This window comes from Saccopteryx bilineata, chromosome 11, assembly GCF_036850765.1.
Source record: "Saccopteryx bilineata isolate mSacBil1 chromosome 11, mSacBil1_pri_phased_curated, whole genome shotgun sequence".
In the NCBI taxonomy this organism is placed as follows: Eukaryota; Metazoa; Chordata; class Mammalia; order Chiroptera; family Emballonuridae; genus Saccopteryx; species Saccopteryx bilineata.
In genome coordinates, this window is record NC_089500.1 from 80439248 (window position 1) to 80460041 (window position 20794).

Below are 20794 nucleotides of genomic sequence, written 5' to 3' on the forward strand. Positions count from 1 at the left end.
CCTCACAGAGAATACGCTGCCCCGAAAGCCTCTGTCAGGTGACAGCGTGGTCGTGCCGCTGTCAGGCGCCTGCGAGCAGGGACCTGGGTTCCGACGGGTGATCAGAAGAGGTTAAGTCATCTCTTCTGGGCGTGGAGCAGGAGGAAGACTTAATGAGCTTGATCTACATGTTAATTAAGCCAAGTTAAAAATTAAACCACGTGTTAATTAAGTCAAGTTAAAAATTAAACCACGGAACCAGTCACATCTACCCATTTCGTAACATAAGGGCTAGAGGTCTGGGGTAATCATTTACCTCATGGGGTTAAAAATTTTTGAGCAGCTTAGAGAAATTTATTTGAAAGGAATGAGGACCTGGCACTCACCTCCTTCAGGTTAGCCTTCAATCTTTTTTTTTGCCCTTAATTATCTGCTTTTGTGGAACTGGGAATTTCTCCCATAGGCAGCTGCTTAATTTGCTGTTTTGGGGTAGGAGAGATTGTGCAGGGGGGAAGGTAACAGAACTCATCTTTTCTAAGATAATTCTGAAAATTGAGAAGGAGATTTCTCCTTTTTTTCCTAAAAGAAACAAGAGCCCCCGAACTGCAGGGAACAAAACTCTAGGGAATAAATCCATTCGAAATGATAGCTGCAGAGAGTCTGAATTATCTAAAGCAGCTGTAGGCAAACCAGCAATTTTAAGCTATATCTGTAAGGGTTAATATCACCTAAATATTGGAACTAGACTAGATGACCTGCACCTTAAGGTTTGGACATTAGACTTGTTTTGGTGGGATGCGTTAACTTTTTTTTTTTTAAATCACCAATCATATCTGTCAAGAGACAATAAACGTAAATGCAGAATTCTGGCAGATGAAGGTTTTCATCAGGGCTAAAAGATCAAATGAATCTTTTTGGGGGGGCAAAGTAAAATAAAATAAAACCTCGCATGGCCCTGGGAAGTAGTAAATGAGTAAAGAGTTTAGGGCAGAGGTCTTTTGTTTGGGACTGTGAAAAAGAAATCCAAACTGCTGCTTATACGGAAAAGATGTTCACCGTTGAGACTAGACAGAGACAACGTGTGAACTGTTAACAGCTCTGCCAGGCACCTTTAGTAAAAGTCTCCTTCTCTCGTGAACTAGTGGGTAGGGAAGAACAGGGCATCTGTTCACGCAGAGGGAACACCCACAATCTGTCTCGGCCAGAAAAACCAACAGGAAAGGGATATGAAAATGACCGGCACGTCGTCTTGGCTGGTTCTTTCTCATTTGCCTGGTCTATAAAGAAATAGATAAGGCCCTGGCCGGTTGGCTCAGCGGTAGAGCGTCGGCTCAGAGGTAGAGCGTCGGCCTGGCGTGCGGGGGACCCGGGTTCGATTCCCAGCCAGGGCACATAGGAGAAGCACCCATTTGTTTCTCCCCCCTCTTCCTCTCTGTCTCTCTCTTCCCCTCCTGCAGCCGAGGCTCCATTGGAGCAAAGATGGCCCGGGCGCTGAGGATGGCTCCTTGGCCCCTGCCCCAGGCGCTAGAGTGGCTCTGGTCACGGCAGAGCTACACCCCGTAGGGGCAGAGCATCGCCCCCTGGTGGGTAGAGCGTCGCCCCTGGTGGGCGTGCCGGGTGGATCCCGGTCGGGCGCATGTGGGAGTCTGACTGTCTCTCCCCGTTTCCAACTTCAGAAAAAAAAAAAAAAAAAAGAAAAAGAAATAGATAAGACGGATGACTTTCAAATTTGTATTTCTACCTGGGCCCTCTGTCCCAAGCAGCAGATTCATTGACACCATGTCTACTCCGCCATCTTCCCTTCTGGGTCGAACACGCCTCGCGTCTCAAACCCAACACGTGCAAGGGAAGTTGCTTGTTTTCCTCCCGAGACCTGCTTCCCACCCGCTCGTTTCCGCTCTGCTGAGCTCAACCCCTTTCACTCACCGGCTCAAGCCATAGATCCGGCAAACCCCGAGGATTTCTTCCTCTCTCTCATCCCTACGTCTGCCTCATTAGCCCATCTTGGCGCGTCTCCAAGAAGAGATCCCCAGTCTGGTCATCTGCTCCATGACCAGCCTAGCCCAGACTCCACCCCCCGCCCCGGTGGAGGGGACAACAACAGCCTCTTTCCCGAGTGGCCCTGTCCCAAGTCTTGTCCGTTACAGACCACGCACCACACAGCTGTCGGGGTAAGTCAAGCCCCCTGACCTGGCTGTATAGGGCCTGACCCAGTGTGGCCCCTGGCCACCGCTCGGATCTCGTCCCCCACCATGCGCCTCCTCACTCACTCACTCTGCCCCGGCTGCCCCGGCAAACTCCGCCTGGAAGGCTCTTCTCTCAGGGACGCTCCCTTCTCCTCCTCCCCTATTTCAGCGCCACGGACACCTGTCTCCTGCAACCAGGCCGACCATCTATCTCATTTCCTTCCTCGCACCTGTCCTTCTTCCTTCTCTCTTTTTCATTCTCATGGAGGCTTCCTGGAGGCTTTGCTGGAGTCACCAGCGCAGTGGGCGTTGGCAGTGGTGGGAGAGACCCAGGTGGTGTGGGGCGAGGCCGGCCTCCGTGGGCAATAATGCCGGACATCTGGTACCAGAAAACCGGCTTCTGCCACAAGAAGCATCGAGAGGGGACAATTTAAGGTGAACTGAGTCCTTCAGTCATAGATGCAGGAGGAAGACCTTATAAATAAGCAGGGCGTTCTACCCACCCATCGGCTCAGCAAATATCTAGTGAATCAATGAATGAACCAGCCAGGGGTCAATGAACTCGCAGGCATGGATTCACTGGAGAAGTCCTGGTAAGCACAAGCCCTGGGAAAATGTTATGCTGAAAGGGTTCTTTCCACTCAATCAATTTTCTGCAGGCGCACACAGACACGATGTGCAAATGACTTTTGTAGCAGAAGATGCCGTGCTTTGCTTTGTCCGGTTTCTTCTCAGGTACCAGAGCTGCTCTGTTGGCCCAGTGAGCGTTAATTTAGATTTAAATCCAACTTGCAGTCTGTTTCTGAATTCTGGTGCAGACTGGAGGTCTCCTGGGGTCTCACTTTGGTGCTTTTGAATGATGCACTGAGGCAAACAGTCTGTTAGTGCAAACTAAGAGAGCGGTTACACTAAGTTCAGTGGCGGTACACATAAACATTACCTGGTCCTTTCACTTATAGTTAAAAACAATATCGGGCAAAAGTATAGACATTTGCCATTGTATTCATAAAGTAGCACTCCACAGAGAAGAAGTGGAAACAATTGTATTTTACCAACAACTCCTGCCTCGTCCCAACTTTCTTTTACATCTGCTGGCCCCATAACTTCTATGATCATTTTCAGAGAGTAACAAGTTCATTGGTTATTTTCAGCCTTCAAATAATGACATGTTATAATTAATAGGTCCAGTCTGCTGAGGTGCACAAAACTCCAAACTTTGTCTGAAAGTATCCACTCCAGTCCCACCATTACTGAACGGTTAGCTTATCCCTCCAACTTTTTATGACCTTGATGGGGCTGTCTCTTACTATCTTTGGAACTATGTCTTTAAAAGGCTGTCTCCTGAATTTTATCTAGTCTATCTAGATAATTATAGCAGACAGCCTCTCAGGTAATTTAATCCGTCGGCATCTTCTGGTTGCACTCTCAAAGAAGATGGTCAATTTTAACATTCAGTTCATCCTGAGATCAGTGGAAAGGCACGAGGAAACACAGAACTGAAAAGAATATTGCAATCCCTAAAGCAATCCAGGCCAGATCTCTCCTTTTCGAGAACCAGGAACGAGGACCAGGGTACTGACCTTCCCAAGGCCACACAAACAGCTAGTGACAGAGTCTGGGTGACAAACCAGGTCACCTGAGTCCTAATCTGGCACTTTCCCCACCAAACATTTCCCCCACATTCTGAGAACTGGGACAGTGTCCTGTATGGCATACCAGACTTCTCTTCCTCCGTAATTGCTTGTGCGTTCTTTTATTTCAGTAGGTACACACCGGACCCTGGGAGAAGAGGGTCAGAATGTCCACTGGAACACAAGGCAAGGTCACGGCAGGAGACATTTCCAATGATGACAACGTAAACCGGACGTCAGCGCAAAACTCCAGCACAGGTAAGATCATGTACTGGTTGTGGATAAAACTAGGATCCAGGTCACCTGGACTCTTTTTTGATGACCCATAGAGTCTTCTTGCTACCACCAATTGCCAAGCGTTCTATATAGTGATAAAGAATTTTTACTGGCACTCGGGTTGGGTGGCTCAGTGGATAAACTGTCAACCCAGCACACCGGAGGTCGTGGGTTCGAGCCCCCCAGTCAGGGCATGCACGAGAAGCAGTCAAGGAGTACACAACTAAGTGAAACAAGTTGATGCTTCTCTCTCCCCTTCCTCTCTCTTTCCCTTTCTCTCTCAAAACAATGGAGAAAAAAATTTTTTTTTCCAAAACAGAATTTTTTACTGAGAATGATTACATTATTTGAAATAAACCTTGAAGATATATAAAGCAGGTATTAATTTATTTATAGCAGAAGGAAAACATTAAGAGCAGATGCTAAGCAGAAAATATGGAATCCAATCTAATCTTGGCTTTTCTGATTCTTTTTTGTGTTGTTTTTTAAATGTTTTCATTGTTTGCAAAGAGAGAGAGAGAGAGAAGTATCAACTCGTTATTTCATTTACTTGTGCACTCATTCATTGCTTCTCCTATGTGCCCTGGCTGGCGATTGAACCCACGACCTTGCTATGTGAAGATAATGCTTTATCCACTGAGCCACCGGGCCAGGATCTTGGCTTTTCTGATTCTAAGTCCAAAGGTCATCTCATTAAACCTCTCTGCTCATATGAGAGCCAGACCGACCTCACAGAGAACTATAGGCTTTCTTTCACCACATCCCGGAAGTGAGTCCCTTCTCTCAAGCCTCTCCTCTGTTTCACAACTTCTTGCTTTGCTAGAAAACATCATAAGGAAAACCATTGAACACCTTATTTTCCTCCCAACTCTTCATAATATAACTATGCTATTTTTTAATTCTCTTAAGGGTGTAGGCTATCTGTCAGATAATACTTTAAGAAAAGGAAAGCACTTATCAAGATGAAATACTTCATAATATTCCATGTTTTAGCCAGTGTGTCTGCTGGGAAGTGAGCATGTCTTAAGGAAAAGAGAATTCTCCTAATCTTACCCGTCAGAGAAGAATCAGGATAAGCACATCCTAATACTTACTCTATAATTAACTACCAACCATGACCTGGAATGAATTGCCTCATCTTTACAGCTTCCTCATCTGTAAGACAGAAAAGTTTGACTCTTATATCTCTAAGATCTCATTCATTTCTAAATATCCAGGAGTCTCATAGACTATACCACTGGCCAAATTCTCTTATCCTAACTCTTTCTCTCTCTCAAAACAGTAATTTATAGAATTTCTGTGCAAAAAAAATTTTCCATGAGCGGTTCAGACTACCAGAGTTTGCAATCCTGATTTTCCCGCTGTGTGACCTTAGACAAGGTACTTAAACTTTCTGTGTCTCTGTTTCGTTTCCTGTAAAAAAGAAATGGTAACAATAGTACCCCTATAGGATTTTTGTAAGGGTTAAGTTAGTCATGCTGTATAAACCATTTAGAACAATGCCTGGCACATAGTAAACACTATATAGAGACTAGCTAGCATTATTACCTCTCACATGGGGTCTCTCCCCAACCATCATTCAAGGAAGGTGCTGCCAGCATCATCACCATTTTATAAGAGCGAGAACTCAAACATAGAGCATTAAATAACTCATTTAAGTCACCCACGCACAGAGAGGTGCCACCTGAATTCAAACCAGGATGACCTGATTGTTAACCATTATAGACACTTCTGTGCTGATTTGATATGGAGAAATCGAACAACAGTTTCATTCCCAATGTCTTCAATATCTCAAGAATTATAATAATAATAATAAAACAGTAAAGCTTAGAGTGTATAAAGTAAATCAACAGGATAATAGGAAAGAACAATGCAATATAGATGAGAAAGGAAACTAAAGGGGGCAAATGTCACTTTGGAATTGAAATGGAATTAGCAGTTGCAAGACAATTGATCCCTGCAGAAAATCAGATCAGTGACATAGAGCGGAGCTTGAAAAAGTCACAGAAAATGCAGATAGGCAAGAGAGTAGGTCAAAAGGTGATGGGTATGAAGAACGGAGGAAAACAAAGATCTCACGAGAATAAATAAAGCAAGTTATGCATCCAATTCACTGAGTCTACGACGGCAAGGAAACTCTATGGAAGAAAATGAGACAACTTCAATGTAGATGAAAATGTAAATTCAAAACATGCAGGAAACTGAAACAAAAATCATATACAAGAGCTGATTCTTTGATAACGGAGATGCCATTCACAGTAATAAAATGCACAATTCACTTCTCAGATTGATAAGGCCAGAGAGATTAAATATAAGTAATAATGGGGAAAAGGGGACCTCAACAAGCAAAGTGTGAAGGTGCCGATAACGGGGACAGCTGAGAAAGGACATGCTTCCTGTGAAAATATAACTTTACACATTTGAATGAAGAAAAGTTGAATAGACCCCACAAAACCATTTTAATAGATTTATGCACATGTTGAAAACATACAAGAAGTGGAAAAAAGTTGTTAAAAAGTTATCATTTTTAAATAAATCAAAGTCCTAGTGGGAGGACAGTGGTCACACATTTCCTCTGGGGTTTCTTATATTCAATCCATTCTTCCAGATGCCATCAAACTAATTAATGCACCTGGACTCAACCCCAGGGATAACACCACAGTCCCCACGGGACACCAGCAAATACTGTGCAAACCTAGGTGACCGGATCAGGATGACCTTTAAGTAATTCTGTCTAACCCAGCCTACCTTTCAAGTCTCTTCTCCTGCCAGCCCCCAAACACGTGCCACGTTTCTTTGGTTATAAATGGCACTGAACGCTGTGCCAGCTGCCCGAGCAGGGCACTTGGGAGCCGCATTTAACAACTCCTCTCTCTGGCTCTCTGTGTCCAAACAATCACTGCCTCCAGCCAATTCCTTCTGTAAATCCACTCTTCCTGTCCCCACGCCCATTGGCTCACCCCACAGCCCTGCCCAGAAAATGCTTGCCTAGAGCTAACCCTGGCCAAGTCCACCATTCGCCAGGTGTCCACTTTGGTAGCAGTTCTGAGGGACTGACACCCCCCCCCCACCACCACCACCACCAGGGGGACAGGTGTCCGCCACACACAGCAACACCTGCTCGTGCTACAGGACTGCCTCACACAGACAGACTGCAATTGTCTCCCTCGTCCAGACTCAGAGAGGGCCGGGGAGAAGAGTGCCCTGGTCGTAACACCTTCCGTGCCTTCTCCTTTCAGGCTTTTGTTCCGTCCGACATGGGCTGGCCCTCCTCTTGCATCTCTGTAACTTTACAATTTTCACCCAATTTATGAGCCTGAGCATTGCCATGCCGGCTATGGTAAACAACACGGTCCCGCCCAGCCCGCCCAACAACACCTCTACAGAAGGCTCTCTGGACAACTGGAACGAAACCCTCCCAGGATTTCGGGCAGTGGTGAGTTTATTCAGACTTTGGACTCTTTTCTGGGACCCAGAGGGCTTGATCTCAAGGGTCACTTACCGAACATCTACTATGGTCAGGGATCTCTGTGTCATAAGAACGTGAAACTGTATGTAGCCAAGGAGTTTGTATCCTTCCTTGATGTCTTATCTGTGTAACCCAGGACTAAGTTAAAACGAAGGAAACAGAGTTGACCATGGAGTGGACACATCTATCCTCCACCGCAAAATAAGCTGAAGAGATTTACCCTAATTTCTCTTTTTTCCTTCGTGTCTTTGCCATTCCCTTGCCTATGGTGCCGACTCCGTTTGCCTCCCTCTTCTATAATTTAATTAGTCAGTTAGATGGTTGACTGGGGAAACTCTGTGGGGAAGAGCGTGTTGTGTTTATACAGCGGTGAGCCTCAGTAAGGTTCCAGTTGTGACACAAATAAATTGCACGATACTTCATAATAAAAGAACACACTTTCTGCTTTCGGGTACTCACAACCGTGAAGCCTCTCTGCCCCGCCCGTGTGGTTAGGTTTTTTCCTCCATGAAGCGAGTCGATTGGAGGAAGGATTGGAGAGAGAGAGTGAAAAGAAAGAGAGCTTGCCATTACTCTTCTGCCTCTCAAGTCTTCACAATAAAAATCCTCAGCCTTCCATGGCCCAAGATGAACAGAGGGGGTTCTCTTTGTCTGTCTCCTAGGCGCCCAGGTACGACTGGAGCCCCGAAATCCAGGGGCTGCTCCTCAGCACCTTCCACCTGGGTGCATTCCTGGCCTCCATCCCCAGTGGCTACCTGGCTGGAAAGTTCACGGCCAAGTGCTTGGTTGGCGCTGCCCTGTTCGTGTCCTCGGTCCTGAACCTCTTCATCCCCCTGGCCGCCAAGGCCGGAGTGGTCTTGCTCAGCATCCTTCGGATTGTCCAAGGCGTAGCCGAGGTACCAACGTGTGTTCTGAGGACGAGCGAAGGGTCTGAGGCACCTCTCGGGAGGCAAGAAGTGGAACTCGCTTATTTATTTATTTATGTATTGTTCAGGTCATGATACTAACAAGTCAGTATTTAATTTGGGTGAAGTGGGCTCCCCCACTGGAAATGAATCAACTCATCTCCATTGCCATCTCAGGTAATCGATAAACTCTTCTTTCTTTTTTTTTTTTTAAGATTTTTTATTTATTTATTTTAGTGGGGGGAAGAGAGAGAGAGAGACAGAGAGAGAGAGGAGGAGCAGGAAGCATCAACTCCCATATGTGCCTTTACTAGGCAAACCCAGGGTTTCGAACTGGCGACATCAGCGTTCCAGGTCGATGCTCTATCCATTGAGCCACCACAGGTCAGACCCGATGAGCCCTTCTTGTTGCTTATGTACACGGTCTGAGGGGGACTCTGCAACGGCTCAGCAGCGGAAGCAGGATCCACCCCCAGCTCCTCTGTGCCCTTGCCCGACAGTGCTGCCCTCAACTCTCTTTCTCGATCATAACTGCACACCTGCTGTGCAGCAACTTCTTGCAAGTGAATAATTAGCACACGCTAATTATTCGTCTTAAAACTTCTCATTCTCATTCCACACATAAGGCAAATCCCGACACAACTAGACGAGTAAGTTGCCCAGGGTCCTGCAGCTACTGAGTGAAGAAGCAGGATTTGAACGTAGAGAGTCTGGGTCACAGCTCATCGCTTCCCGCGCTGCACGCAACTCAGCTTGGTGACCAGGTCCGTCCGTGGGCAGGAAGCACACGCTGTCCCCGGGCCGGACCTCTCACCCTGAACATCCTCACATCTTCTGTTTAGGGTTGTTGCTGGGGCCCTTAACAGCCCTCCTTGCCGGCGGTTTCCTCTGCGAGACCCTTGGGTGGCCTTCTGTCTTCTACGTTTTTGGTGAGTTTATGCTTTTCAGACCTCGGAATTTTATTTCCTGATAGCGAGTGGCGGGCATGATTTCTGTCATACGAATCACCGGTGATTAACCAAGCCCTCATAGATACGCATATCCGTGTAACTGAAGATCCTGTCCAGGACTAATCACGTTGTGAATGGTGCAGAGTGACCCTGCTCTTCCAGCAGCCTGAGTGTGGAGCTAGAATAACCTGATGACCCGAAGGCATTATAATATTCTCTCTTGTTTCGTTATTTTATTTATTTATTTATTTATTTATTTATTTATTTATTTATTTATTAACAGTTTTCTTAAGTGAGAAGCAGGAAGGCAGAGAGACAGACTCCTGCATGCGCCCAACCAGGATCCACCTGGCATGCCCACCAGGGGGCGATGCTCTGCTCATCTGCCGTTGCTAGGCAACTGAGCTGTTTTGGTGCCTGTTTAGGTGAAGTCATGGAGCCATCCTTAGTGCCAGGTGCCAACCTGCTCCAGTGGAGCCCTGACTATGGGAAGAGAAGAGAAGAGAAGAGAAGGGAATAGGGGAAGGGTGGAAAAGCAGATGGTTGCTTCTCCTGTGTGCCCTGACCAGGAATCAAACATGGGACATCCACACGCTGGGCGGATGCTCTACCACTGAGCTAACGGGCCAGGGCCCTCCCTCCTCTTTCTATATTGAGCCCACAAAGGATGCCACAGGGATTTCTTTCATAAGATGTTGAAACTGTTATCTTGGTACAGTTCTATTCTTAGAGACACTTATTTATTTCATACATCCTTTTAAATTTCTCTTATTAATACTATGACTAGGAAATTGGGGGAATGTGACCTTATCGTAGGTAAAACGCTGATTGGAGTAGAGAATACAGCCCCCGGGCGAGAGCAGACCGCATAAGGCTCAGGAGTGGTCCTAAGACACAGACAGGCTGTGCGGAAAGTTTCCAGAGACACATGAAGTGTTCCAGGAGCAACGCTCTACAACTTCCCAGTCTGCCTTTACCCAGCCTGGTGGGGGCGTGCCTGGCTGCTTTTGACTCATGTTTGTGTCTGGTTGATTCCGAAACAGTCCCAGAAATCCCATCGGCTAACTGCCTGACTTCAGGGGGACCAGTGCCTCCAAGGGGTATTTTCATTAGAGGATAATGTTCTGATATCAAGAGTTCTGTAACATGAGGTCCACGTATGTATTCTATAGGTTGATTACTATAGCACAATAACCTTCAAGGGCTGTCATGGAAACTTCCAGAGGGCAGGTTCCACAAGTTATTCAAGCAGAGAGAGAAGGTTACTGTGCACAGCCTTTTGAGAAACGGTAAGCAATTGATACCAGCTGCAAACCCACTAAATACCGTTGAATCAGGGTGAACATCCTCCATTCTTGAGTGTGCAGCAGAGCGAATTCTCATCTCTATCCCTTTCCGCTTGGTTTTTAAGTTCCTTGACAGTGAAATTATGTATATCTTTGTATTCTGGTATTCTCAAAACCTAACAAAACGCCTGACCGCTCTGTATTTGCGAAGGAATGCGTAGACACCAAGCTAACCAGCTGAAGAGGACTCGGGACGCTAGGACTCTGAAAAGGAAAGTTTAAGATGCATTATATTTCCACCTCCAAAGTAACTGGGTTTCGTGGTCCAACACTTTTAGAAATGTGGATATTAGAGAACCTCTCTTTGCCGAGGATTCGTTTCATTTCCTTTCATATTTTCAAATTGTCGGAGTGATGGGTGGCACTCAGGTACTGCGGCTAACTCTTCCGCGCTGGAGGCGGAAAACGCACCGCCGCCCTGACGGAAGGAACTTTGCAGAGGCCCGAGGACCAGGGGGGACTCTGGTACTTCAACCCCGAGGGCCTTTTCAAGCACCTGGGGCAAACCCACTGGGCTCTGCACCGCCCCCTGGCCGTTGGCAAAGGCAGGCGACACCGCCAAGGCCAAGGTCAAGCAGCAGGGGAGCACCTTCCGCCTGTGCATGGGCCGCTCGCTCCAGGGCGCAGACGCAGGGAGGCGCGTTGGGGCCGGCTGTTCTGTCACCCACAGGGGCCATCTCGGGACGAGAGTGAAGCCGGAAGGGCCTCGAGCCCGGTGCTGACTGGGCTCTCTTCCAGGTGGCATCGGCTGTGCCTGCTCTGGTCTCTGGTTCTCTCTCGTGTACGATGACCCCACGGAGCATCCGTTTATCAGCGCCGGCGAGAGGGACTACATCGTGCGCTCGCTGGCTCAGCAGGTTGCCTTGAACGACTTCTCTGCCACTTCCCCGTGCCCATGTGTGTGTGTGGCTGTGCCTCGGAGGTCAAGTGTCTTCCCACGGAGGGGACATTGATAACTGCTTTCTCGTAGGACTATCCGCCAGACCAGCCTCTTCCTGTCAAGGCTATGATCAGGTCTCTACCCCTCTGGAGCATCTTAGTGACCCAGTTCACGGCACACTGGTATTTCCACGTCCTAATGGCGTTCTTACCGATGTACATCAGCTCCGTACTTCAAGTTGGCCTCCAAGATGTAAGTACAAGGGGAAGCTCATTCTGTTCTGTTCACATGCTCCATCCTCAGTCTCTCCGATGGTCAGCAAATCCGGGAACGAGGCCTGGGTCCTTCGGGTGGGCAGTGCAAACAGGTTCACTGGAATTCTGACTCATCTCAGTCTGACCTCCTGTTTACTGGGGCAGAATGGTGCTCTTCAAACAATGTCATCTATTTTTTAAGGGACCTATGAAAAAAAGTCTACCTTCAACCCTGGGGTCCCCATCGACACTGGCACACAGGGCACTCTGCTGATGGCAAAGGGGAGGAGGCACTAACAGAACAAATTCAGCCTTCAGGGGCAGGGGGTCTGTGCCAGAGAATCACACACAGCGCAGGCTGAGAATAAGACACGACTAGAAGGACAGGAAGCCCCCCTGGAGGACGTATTCCCCAAACTTGTGGAGACTGTTCTTTAAAACAAAGAAGCAAACGAAGCCCCTGTTCATCTAAGTCTGATGTGTACAGAGAAAGGTGCCCAGACACGTGCAGGTCTCTGCTTCTTCACAAAAGGCACGGGCGCTCGGATGGGCTGATGGGAGACAGACGTCTGACAGGTGGCAAAGAGCGTATCAGCTGCCATAGCCGGTTAGCGGCAGTGCACGGAATGACTGCTACCTTCTCACCTCCTGGACTTGAGGAACAGTGTTCCCATGTGGACTGGCTTCCTGTCCTGACAGCACGCTACGTGGCCAGAGAGTGACCGCAGCAGAGGTCGGAGGACAGGACGCGCGCATGCAAAGGGGCCCGGGTTGCTGGGGTCAGAAAGCCCCAGAGTGGGGTGGCCGTGGTCCCCTAGAGGAGGAGGAGGAGAGGCAGAGGCAAGCGACAGGACCCAACCACAGGCCAGGGAATCAGAATGAGCACGGGGCGAGGTCAGGGTCGGGGGCATGGGGTGGTGGCATCCCACCCTCAGGGGCCACAGCAGCAGGAGGCGACTGGGAGAATGATGGCACAGACGAGCTGAGACCAGCCCTCCCGCCCCCCGGTTTGGGAAGTCCAGACCTGAGGTCCCATCCGTTGTGGGGCACTTTCTCACGACGACACGTCACCCCGATGGCATTTGGTTTATTCGTTGGTAAAATGAACAGCTTGCACCATGTGACTGACTGTCAAGGGCTTTCCAACACTCTCCTTTCCCTTCTTGCTTTAGAAGTTTGCACTGAGAACAAGAGTGTTCAACATGTAAAAAAAACCTATACAGAAAGGTAAAGAGTGAAGAATCTTATCCTCTCATTCCTGTCCCCAATCTGTCCTGTTCTTCCAGCCCAGTCCTCAGCTCACTCTTGGTATTAATTTCATACATATTCTTCCATTTCTGAGAATGCAAACATATGTGAATGGATAGTCTTATCTTCCCAAGGTTTTTTCTTTTTCTTTTCTTTTTACACAACACACAGCATACTGTCGGGGTTTTGTGTCAGCAAACATGAACAAACCGACTCTGGGTTTTATTTTCAGTCTTTGTCCTACATTTGTGCAACTGTTTCTTAAATTTCTGCACATCTGAGTCGTGAGTCCACGCAGTGATAAGCGCTCATGTTTGTTGACACCCTCCACAAGGCACGAATCATATTGGCACGCATCTGACTCCCCACAGCACCGCCGAGGACCCTGTCACCAACCTGACGCGTCACCGAGTTGGTCCATGGACAGCGGTGTCTCGCAGGAGTCGTAGCCTGAGGTCGAGTGCGTTTTAATCTGTGTAGGAATCACTTGGTTTTCTTTCTTTCTTTTTTTTTTTCCTACCTATTTCCTCTTTGTGTCCTTTGCCTACTTTTTCTACCGCGTTTTGTTCTTTAATTAATTTATTATTTTTTTTTATTTTTCTGAAGCTAGAAATGGGGAGAGACAGTCAGACAGACTCCTGCATATGCCTGACCAGGATCCACCCGGCACGCCCACCAGGGGGCGATGCTCTGCCCCTCCAGGACGTCGCTCTGCTGCGACCAGAGCCACTCTAGTGCCTGGGGCAGAGGCCAAGGAGCCATCCCCAGCGCCCGGGCCATCTTTGCTCCAATGGAGCCTCGGCTGCGGGAGGGGAAGAGAGAAACAGAGAGGAAGGAGAGGGGGAGGGGTGGAGAAGCAGATGGGTGCCTCTACTATGTGCCCTGGCCAGGAATCAAACCCAGGACTTCTGCACGCCAGGCCGACGCTCTACTACTGAGCCAACCGGCCAGGGCCTGTTTTGTTCTTTTAAACATCTATTTCCAGGTGATCTCGATAGATGGAGAGAAGAGTTGTTCTTTCCCCACACCACCCTAAACTGAACAATACGCTGATTTTTCCTCAGAAATTATCCTGGCTCGGTCTAATGGCATAGGATTTGTATGAAAGATGATGTGCTTGTGAAGGGAAGTCACGGTGTAGACAGAGCACCTAGGGACCGATCTGTGCCATGCCGGGGGGCGGGGAGGGGTGAGCGTGCACCTCAGCCCATCTCTGGTCCTCAGAGCGGGTACCTGTCAGCCCTGCTGCTTGGCGTTGGCTTTGTCTTCATCATCCTTGGAGGCCTGTTGGCAGATTTTCTCCTCTCCAGAAAAATCCTCACCCTCCTTGTCATCAGAAAGCTCTTCACTGCCGTAGGTAAGGACCCAGGGCTGGGTGGAGGGCAAGGTGGGTGCGGGACCCTCGGGGCAGCGTCCGAGTCTCTCCGCGTGTCCTCCCGCCCGCCCGCCCGCAGGGGTTCTCGTCCCGAGCCTGTTCTCCGTGCTCCTGTCCTGGGTCAGTTCCAGCTTCGGCACCGCCGTGGCCTTCCTGGGGCTGTGTATGGCCACCAGCAGCTTCTGCCAGTCAGGAGCTCTGGTCAACTTCATGGATATCGCCCCCCGGTAAGGACCCCCCCTCTGCCCTGTTGTCACTCACAGAAGCACAGTTCGGGTCCAGCGGCCCTGAACCTGCCGTGACCGTGGGTTACAGTGTGACACATGGAACAGGTCACAGGAAATGTCGCCACCAGCCCTATGTCCAGATGATCCCTGGAGGGGACCCAAAGCTAGTCGACGCTGGAGAAGGTAGTTTTTCTAGTCGAAGGCAGAAGGAGGCAGTGGCCACACTGCCACGCCTCTCTCTGCTGGGGACTCAGCAATGACAAAGGGTAGGGTCACTGAAAGGACTCCTGAAACTCCACATTACGTGCTCACACGGGGTCTAATAGAGCGAAAGGACCCGTGTAAGTAAGTACCAGAGATGACCGAGACTTCCACGTGTAGCTCCCACGGCCGTTTCACAGTCCACAGGACACACTCCACCTTCCAAGAGCCACCAAGACACGTAGGAAACACCTTACTTATCTCAGGGGAGTCCACGTCTTGCCCAGTGAGGGCTCTTGTATCCCCGAGAACAAGGCCCTCAGGTCAGACTTTATAGCAGAGACCAGGAGAACGTAGAAACCAGGTCAGAGCATCAGTCTACACATTCTGCATCCACCACGTTGTCAGGTTAGTGCCGGCTGGCCCTGGGGTGTCTCAGGTGCTAGCAGGGGATGAGAGGAACCACTCGTCAGTGCGTTTCCCTCAGGTGGATGAAGTGACGGCACAACCCCTGACGCCCGCCCCCCACCCACACACACAGCCCCATCAAGAGACGCACTGGATGGCCACAGATCAACTGAGATTGACATCTGCTTGCTCTGGGATCTCTCTCCGTCTCTTCCAGGTACACTTGCTTTCTCAAGGGGTTATCGGTGGTCTTTGCTAACCTATCGGGAGTCATCGCCCCTACTGTTTCTGGATTTTTCATCGGTCAGGTGAGGTCCAGTATTCTGACGAAAATATTCCTCTGGTTAGCCTCTAGAGGTCACCCTGGAGAAGTCAGACAGGGGAGGGCACACCTGTTCCTTCCTCAATACGGCTCCTTTGGAAGCCCAAGAGCCCCAGGCGCCCCCTGTGTCCGGGGCGCGGAATTGCGGGAGTTCACACTTTTATGAGATCTTAGAAGATGAGTCTCTCAAGCTCCTCATCCAAGTCTGTAGCAACAGGGCGGCGTTTCTGGTAAAGTAGAGAGTGGCTGACCATGGTGATCTGCTCGGGAGGGAGGGGTTTCCCGGGAGGCGGGACTTTCAACCCTGAAACCGTGAAAGTTCCAAGCCGTTCGAAAGAATTGGTCATCCTATGTAGGAACCCAACAGATGTGTCTGGGGTGAAAGAGCGAGAGGCTGGGAGAAGGGCAGAGGGAAGGAGCAGTCTGCCCCATCTGTGTGAGCTCACCACCCCCCGGTGAGGACACCTCACCAACCAGCCCCGCTCACACGGCTGCGTGTGCACCCAAACGACCTCCTGTCTGGGAGATGCGTCTAAAGTTGTCGTAACAAACAAATTTATCTGATGCCTTGAACATCTCCTAAGAACCTGCGGGTGCAGACTTTCTGCGGAGAGAGGTGCACATGACCTTCACACGAGCACCATCCTTTCAGTTCCTTGTGGTTTTCCACCTGTCAGTCAGGAACAGGGACAATAATAGCAGGGAAAGGCGATTCTTCCTGACATCGCGTCCTGTGTCACCTGAAGCTTCAGTTCCCATTCAGCCACTGACGAACACGCTGTCAGGGAATGGTTGTTCGAAATGGAAATTCTCAAGCTGACCCTGTCTCCCTCGTCATTCACCCATCCGTTCATTCGTTTTACAAACGTGCATCCACCCAGAGCGTGCGCCCTGCACCGCACTAAGTGAATAACAAGGAAGTCCGGGCCTTTGAGAAGCCTACATTATAGAAAAGAATAAAAATAGGTAACGTATGGTAGAGTGAGGGTGGTAACTGTTAAGAGAAGAACTAAGTAGGAGAAGAGAATAAGGCATAGAGCAGGAGTCCCCAAACTATGGCCCGCGGGCCACATGCGGCCCCCTGAGGCCATTTATCCGCCCCGCTGCACTTCCAGAAGGGGCACCTCTTTCATTGGTGGTCAATGAAAGGAGCACATGGACCATCTCATTAGCCAAAAGCAGGCCCATAGTTCCCATTGAAATACTGGTCAGTTTCTTGATTTAAATTTACTTGTTCTTTATTTTAAATATTGTATTTGTTCCCGTTTTGTTTTTTTACTTTAAAATAAGATATGTGCAGTGTGCATAGGGATTTGTTCATAGTTTTTTTTATAGTCCGGCCCTCCAACGGTCTGAGGGACAGTGAACTGGCCCCCTGTGTAAAAAGTTTGGGGACCCCTGGCATAGAGGAAGGGGGAGGTTTTCACTGTAAAATGGGGGGTCAAGGGAGGACTCACTGGGGGAACAGAAGCATTCAGGCAAGGTCCAGAAACCAGAAGGGTGTGAGACAGGTGCTCTCTGGGGGGAGGAGGTCCCAGCGGAGGGACAGGCCCGTGCATGGAACGCAACTGCGTATTTCAAGGACAACCAGGACTCCCAGCGTCTGGAGCAGAGCTGAGCGGTGGCCACAGGACACCGTGGCATAGCCCTTCTGTACCGGGAGGGACAAAGACGTGCGGGCCGTTAATAACCCGTCTTCTCCCGTCTCCAGGACCCGGAGACCGGCTGGAGGAACATCTTCTTGCTCTCGGCAGCGGTGAACATATGCGGCCTGGTCTTCTACCTTGTCTTCAGCCAGGCGGAGGTGCAGGACTGGGCTAGAGAGCAGACGTTCACCCACTTGTGAGCAAACAGACGAGCGACGTCCGAGCTCCTGCCGCCGGCGTGGGTTCACCTGCCGTCCCCGGCAGCCCCCACTGGGGCTTGCTTGACGAGTTGCCATTCCGTTGCGTTGACTTCGTTTCTAGTGTCTTCACCGAGGCCTCGACTGTGAAATCCTGCAGGTTCTGCCTGGAGATTTTATTGAAGGGGGGAGGAGAAAGAGACCAGCTATGTAACAGGGCACTCCTGAAAGCACAGGTGTGTCTAAATCTCTACATGCTTTTCAGTTTTTTTCACAGGCGTTGTGACATAATAACCCATATTTGGTCTCTGCTCCCAGTGCCTGGCACAAGCATCCTAAAACTCTTGCAGTTTCTTGAGTGATGAGATAATAGGGGTATCTGTTTGGTCTTCCATCCTTCATTCCTGTCACAAAAGCTGATAAGACCCTGGGATTTTTCTGGCATGATGAGAGGGTTGGCAGCTGGGGCCCTGGAGAGCTTCAGCATGGGGGTCGGTTGCATGATTAGACGTCTGGGACTTCCGGCTCCACCATCCCACCTTTTGGGAGGAGAGAAAGGCTGGAGATGGGGCTGTTCATCAATAGACGATGATTAATTTCATCAACCGGGCCCGTGTAAGAAGATTCCTATGAAAACCCTACATGATGGGGTTCTGAGAACTTCCGGGTTGGCAAACCCACGGAGGGGCCCGGGAGAACGAGCCCCCCCCCCCGGGGGGGGAGAGTGCAGAGGGCGTCTCTTCCCACGTCCTGCCCTGCACATCTTCTCCATTGGGCTGTTTCCGAGTGATATCCTCCAAAATAAACCGATCATCGTAAGTGAACTGTTTTTTTTCGAGTTCTGTGAATCAGTCTAGCGAATTATCCAACCTGAGGAAGGGGCCGTGAAAGCCCCCCCCTCTCATAGCCATGTCAGACAGAGCCCTTCCCCCATGGAGCCTGGACTCACTCTGGGTAGCTGCTCTCAGAACGGGATTAAACTATAGGACACCCAGTTGGTGTCTACAGAGCACGGAAGAACTGCTTGGTGTGGAAATCAACACATTTGGAGCCCCGGGTGGGAGCACAGAAACAGATTTCCTGTGGTTCTCCTGGTGAAAGCATCCGGGACCAGAGGACAGTTTCTCACCAACAGCAGAAGAGGAAGGCAGGGCCGTAGGAGTGGGAACTGAGAATCACCAGAGGGACGTGTGTCCAAACACCCAGAAGATGAACACAGAGAGCTACCATCGAAAGAAAGCCTGAAACAGCAAAATGCAGAGTCCTGGGCCAGGGGCGGGGGAGGGAAGTCCAGGAGCCGGTGACTTCAAGGGAAGAGACATGCTGGGCACATGATACCCAGGGGGAAATTTCCATCACCATAAGGGCAATAAAGACGAATCCACTGTGAGAAGAATGAAGGTGCCTGCAGCTGCTGGGTACAGGGTAGCGGACTCCAGCTAGTTCAGATGCCTGGCTCTCTGCGGACGCTTTGGAAACAGAACCACCGCTGGAAACAGGGTAGTGGACTCCAGCTAGCTCAGATGCCTGGCTCTCTGCGGACGCTTTGGAAACAGAACCACCTCTGGGAACAGAACCACCACTGGGTACAGGGTAGTGGACTCCAGCTAGCTCAGACGCCTGGCTCTCTGCGGATGCTTTGGAAACAGAACCACCTCTGGAAACAGGGTAGTGGACGCCAGCTAGCTCAGACGCCTGGCTCCCTGTGGACACTTTGGAAACAGAACCACCTCTGGAAACAGGGCAGTGGACTCCAGCTAGCTCAGACGCCTGGCTCCCTGTGGACGCTTTGGAAACAGAACCACCTCTGGAAACAGGGCAGTGGACTCAAGCTAGCTCAGACGCCTGGCTCTCTGTGGACACTTTGGAAACAGAACCACCTCTGGGAACAGAACCACCGCTGGGTACAGGGTAGTGGACTCCAGCTAGCTCAGACGCCTGGCTCCCTGTGGACACTTTGGAAACAGAACCACCTCTGGGAACAGAACCACCGCTGGGTACAGGGTAGTGGACTCCAGCTAGCTCAGACGCCTGGCTCTCTGTGGACGCTTTGGAAACAGAACCACCGCTGGGAACAGAACCACTGCTGGGTACAGGGTAGTGGACCCCAGCTAGTTCAGACGCCTGGCTCTCTGTGGACGCTTTGGAAACAGAACCACCACTGGGAACAGGGTAGTGGACCCCAGCTAGCCCAGACGCCTGGCTCTCTGTGGATGCTTTGGAAACAGAACCACCGCTGGGAACAGGGTAGTGGACCCCAGCTAGCTCAGACGCCTGGCTCCCTGTGGACACTTTGGAAACAGAACCACCTCTGGGAACAGAACCACCGCTGGGTACAGGGTAGTGGACTCCAGCTAGCTCAGACGCCTGGCTCTCTGTGAACGCTTTGGAAACAGAACCACCTCTGGGAACAGGGTAGTGGACGCCAGCTAGTTCAGACACCTGGCTCTCTGTGGACGCTTTGGAAACAGAACCACCGCTGGGAACAGAACCACTGCTGGGTACAGGGTAGTGGACCCCAGCTAGTTCAGACGCCTGGCTCTCTGTGGACGCTTTGGAAACAGAACCACCACTGGGAACAGGGTAGTGGACCCCAGCTAGCCCAGACGCCTGGCTCTCTGTGGATGCTTTGGAAACAGAACCACCGCTGGGAACAGGGTAGTGGACCCCAGCTAGCTCAGACGCCTGGCTCTCTGTGGACGCTTTGGAAACAGAACCACCTCTGTCACACCTGTAGGGCAGGGCACGCTCCAGGCTCAGCACTTCCACGGACACCTTCTTTCTGTCCATCCTGACCTCTGCCCTATATCTGGCCTGTGCATCCTTGAAGAGCCCTTTGCATCTTAGAAAACGGACACCAGTTTCTGTCTTGTCCCCTCAAACATGGGTTCTTTTTTTTTTTTTTTATATATAAATAAATTTTTATTTTAATGGGGTGACATCAATAAATCAGGGTACATACATTCAAAGAAAACATTTCCAGGTTATCTTGTCATTTAGTTATGTTGCATACCCATCACCCAAAGAGAGATCGTCCTCTGCCACCCTCCATCCAGTTCTCTCTGTACCCCTCCCCCTCCCCTCCCCCTCTCCCTCCTTCCCTCCCCCCACCCCCCTTAGCCACCACACTCCTGTTTATGCCTCTCAGTCTCGCTTTTATGTCCCACTAATGTATGGAATCCTGCAGTTCCTGTTTTTTTCTGATTCGCTTATTTCACTCCGCACAATGCTACCAAGACTCCACCATTCCGCTATAAGTGATCCAATGTCACCATTTCTCCTAGCTGAATAATA

At 50.0% G+C, this 20794-nt stretch overlaps 1 protein-coding gene across 1 annotated transcript; it reads left to right on the top strand.

Moving 5' to 3' along the window:
* Positions 1–347: 347 nt before the first annotated feature.
* Positions 348–18330, top strand: SLC17A4 (solute carrier family 17 member 4). The gene is made up of 12 exons (XM_066246633.1): positions 348–374; positions 3928–4054; positions 7312–7508; positions 8204–8437; positions 8536–8623; positions 9289–9375; positions 11481–11599; positions 11713–11874; positions 14349–14481; positions 14579–14726; positions 15553–15643; positions 17369–18330. Exons 2-12 carry the CDS (start codon positions 3964–3966, stop codon positions 17501–17503), a joined length of 1485 nt encoding a protein of 494 aa, XP_066102730.1. The 5' UTR covers positions 348–374; positions 3928–3963; the 3' UTR covers positions 17504–18330.
* The last annotated feature ends 2464 nt before the right edge of the window (positions 18331–20794 follow it).

Excerpts from the sequence above, each read along its gene's own strand:
- SLC17A4 (XM_066246633.1), top strand. The coding sequence starts at position 3,964 with ATGTCCACTGGAACACAAGGCAAGGTCACGGCAGGAGACATTTCCAAT. Across the intron at positions 7,509-8,203 it reads TCCCAGGATTTCGGGCAGTG|GCGCCCAGGTACGACTGGAG; the intron begins GTGAGTTTATTC and ends TCTGTCTCCTAG. Across the intron at positions 14,727-15,552 it reads TTCATGGATATCGCCCCCCG|GTACACTTGCTTTCTCAAGG; the intron begins GTAAGGACCCCC and ends CGTCTCTTCCAG.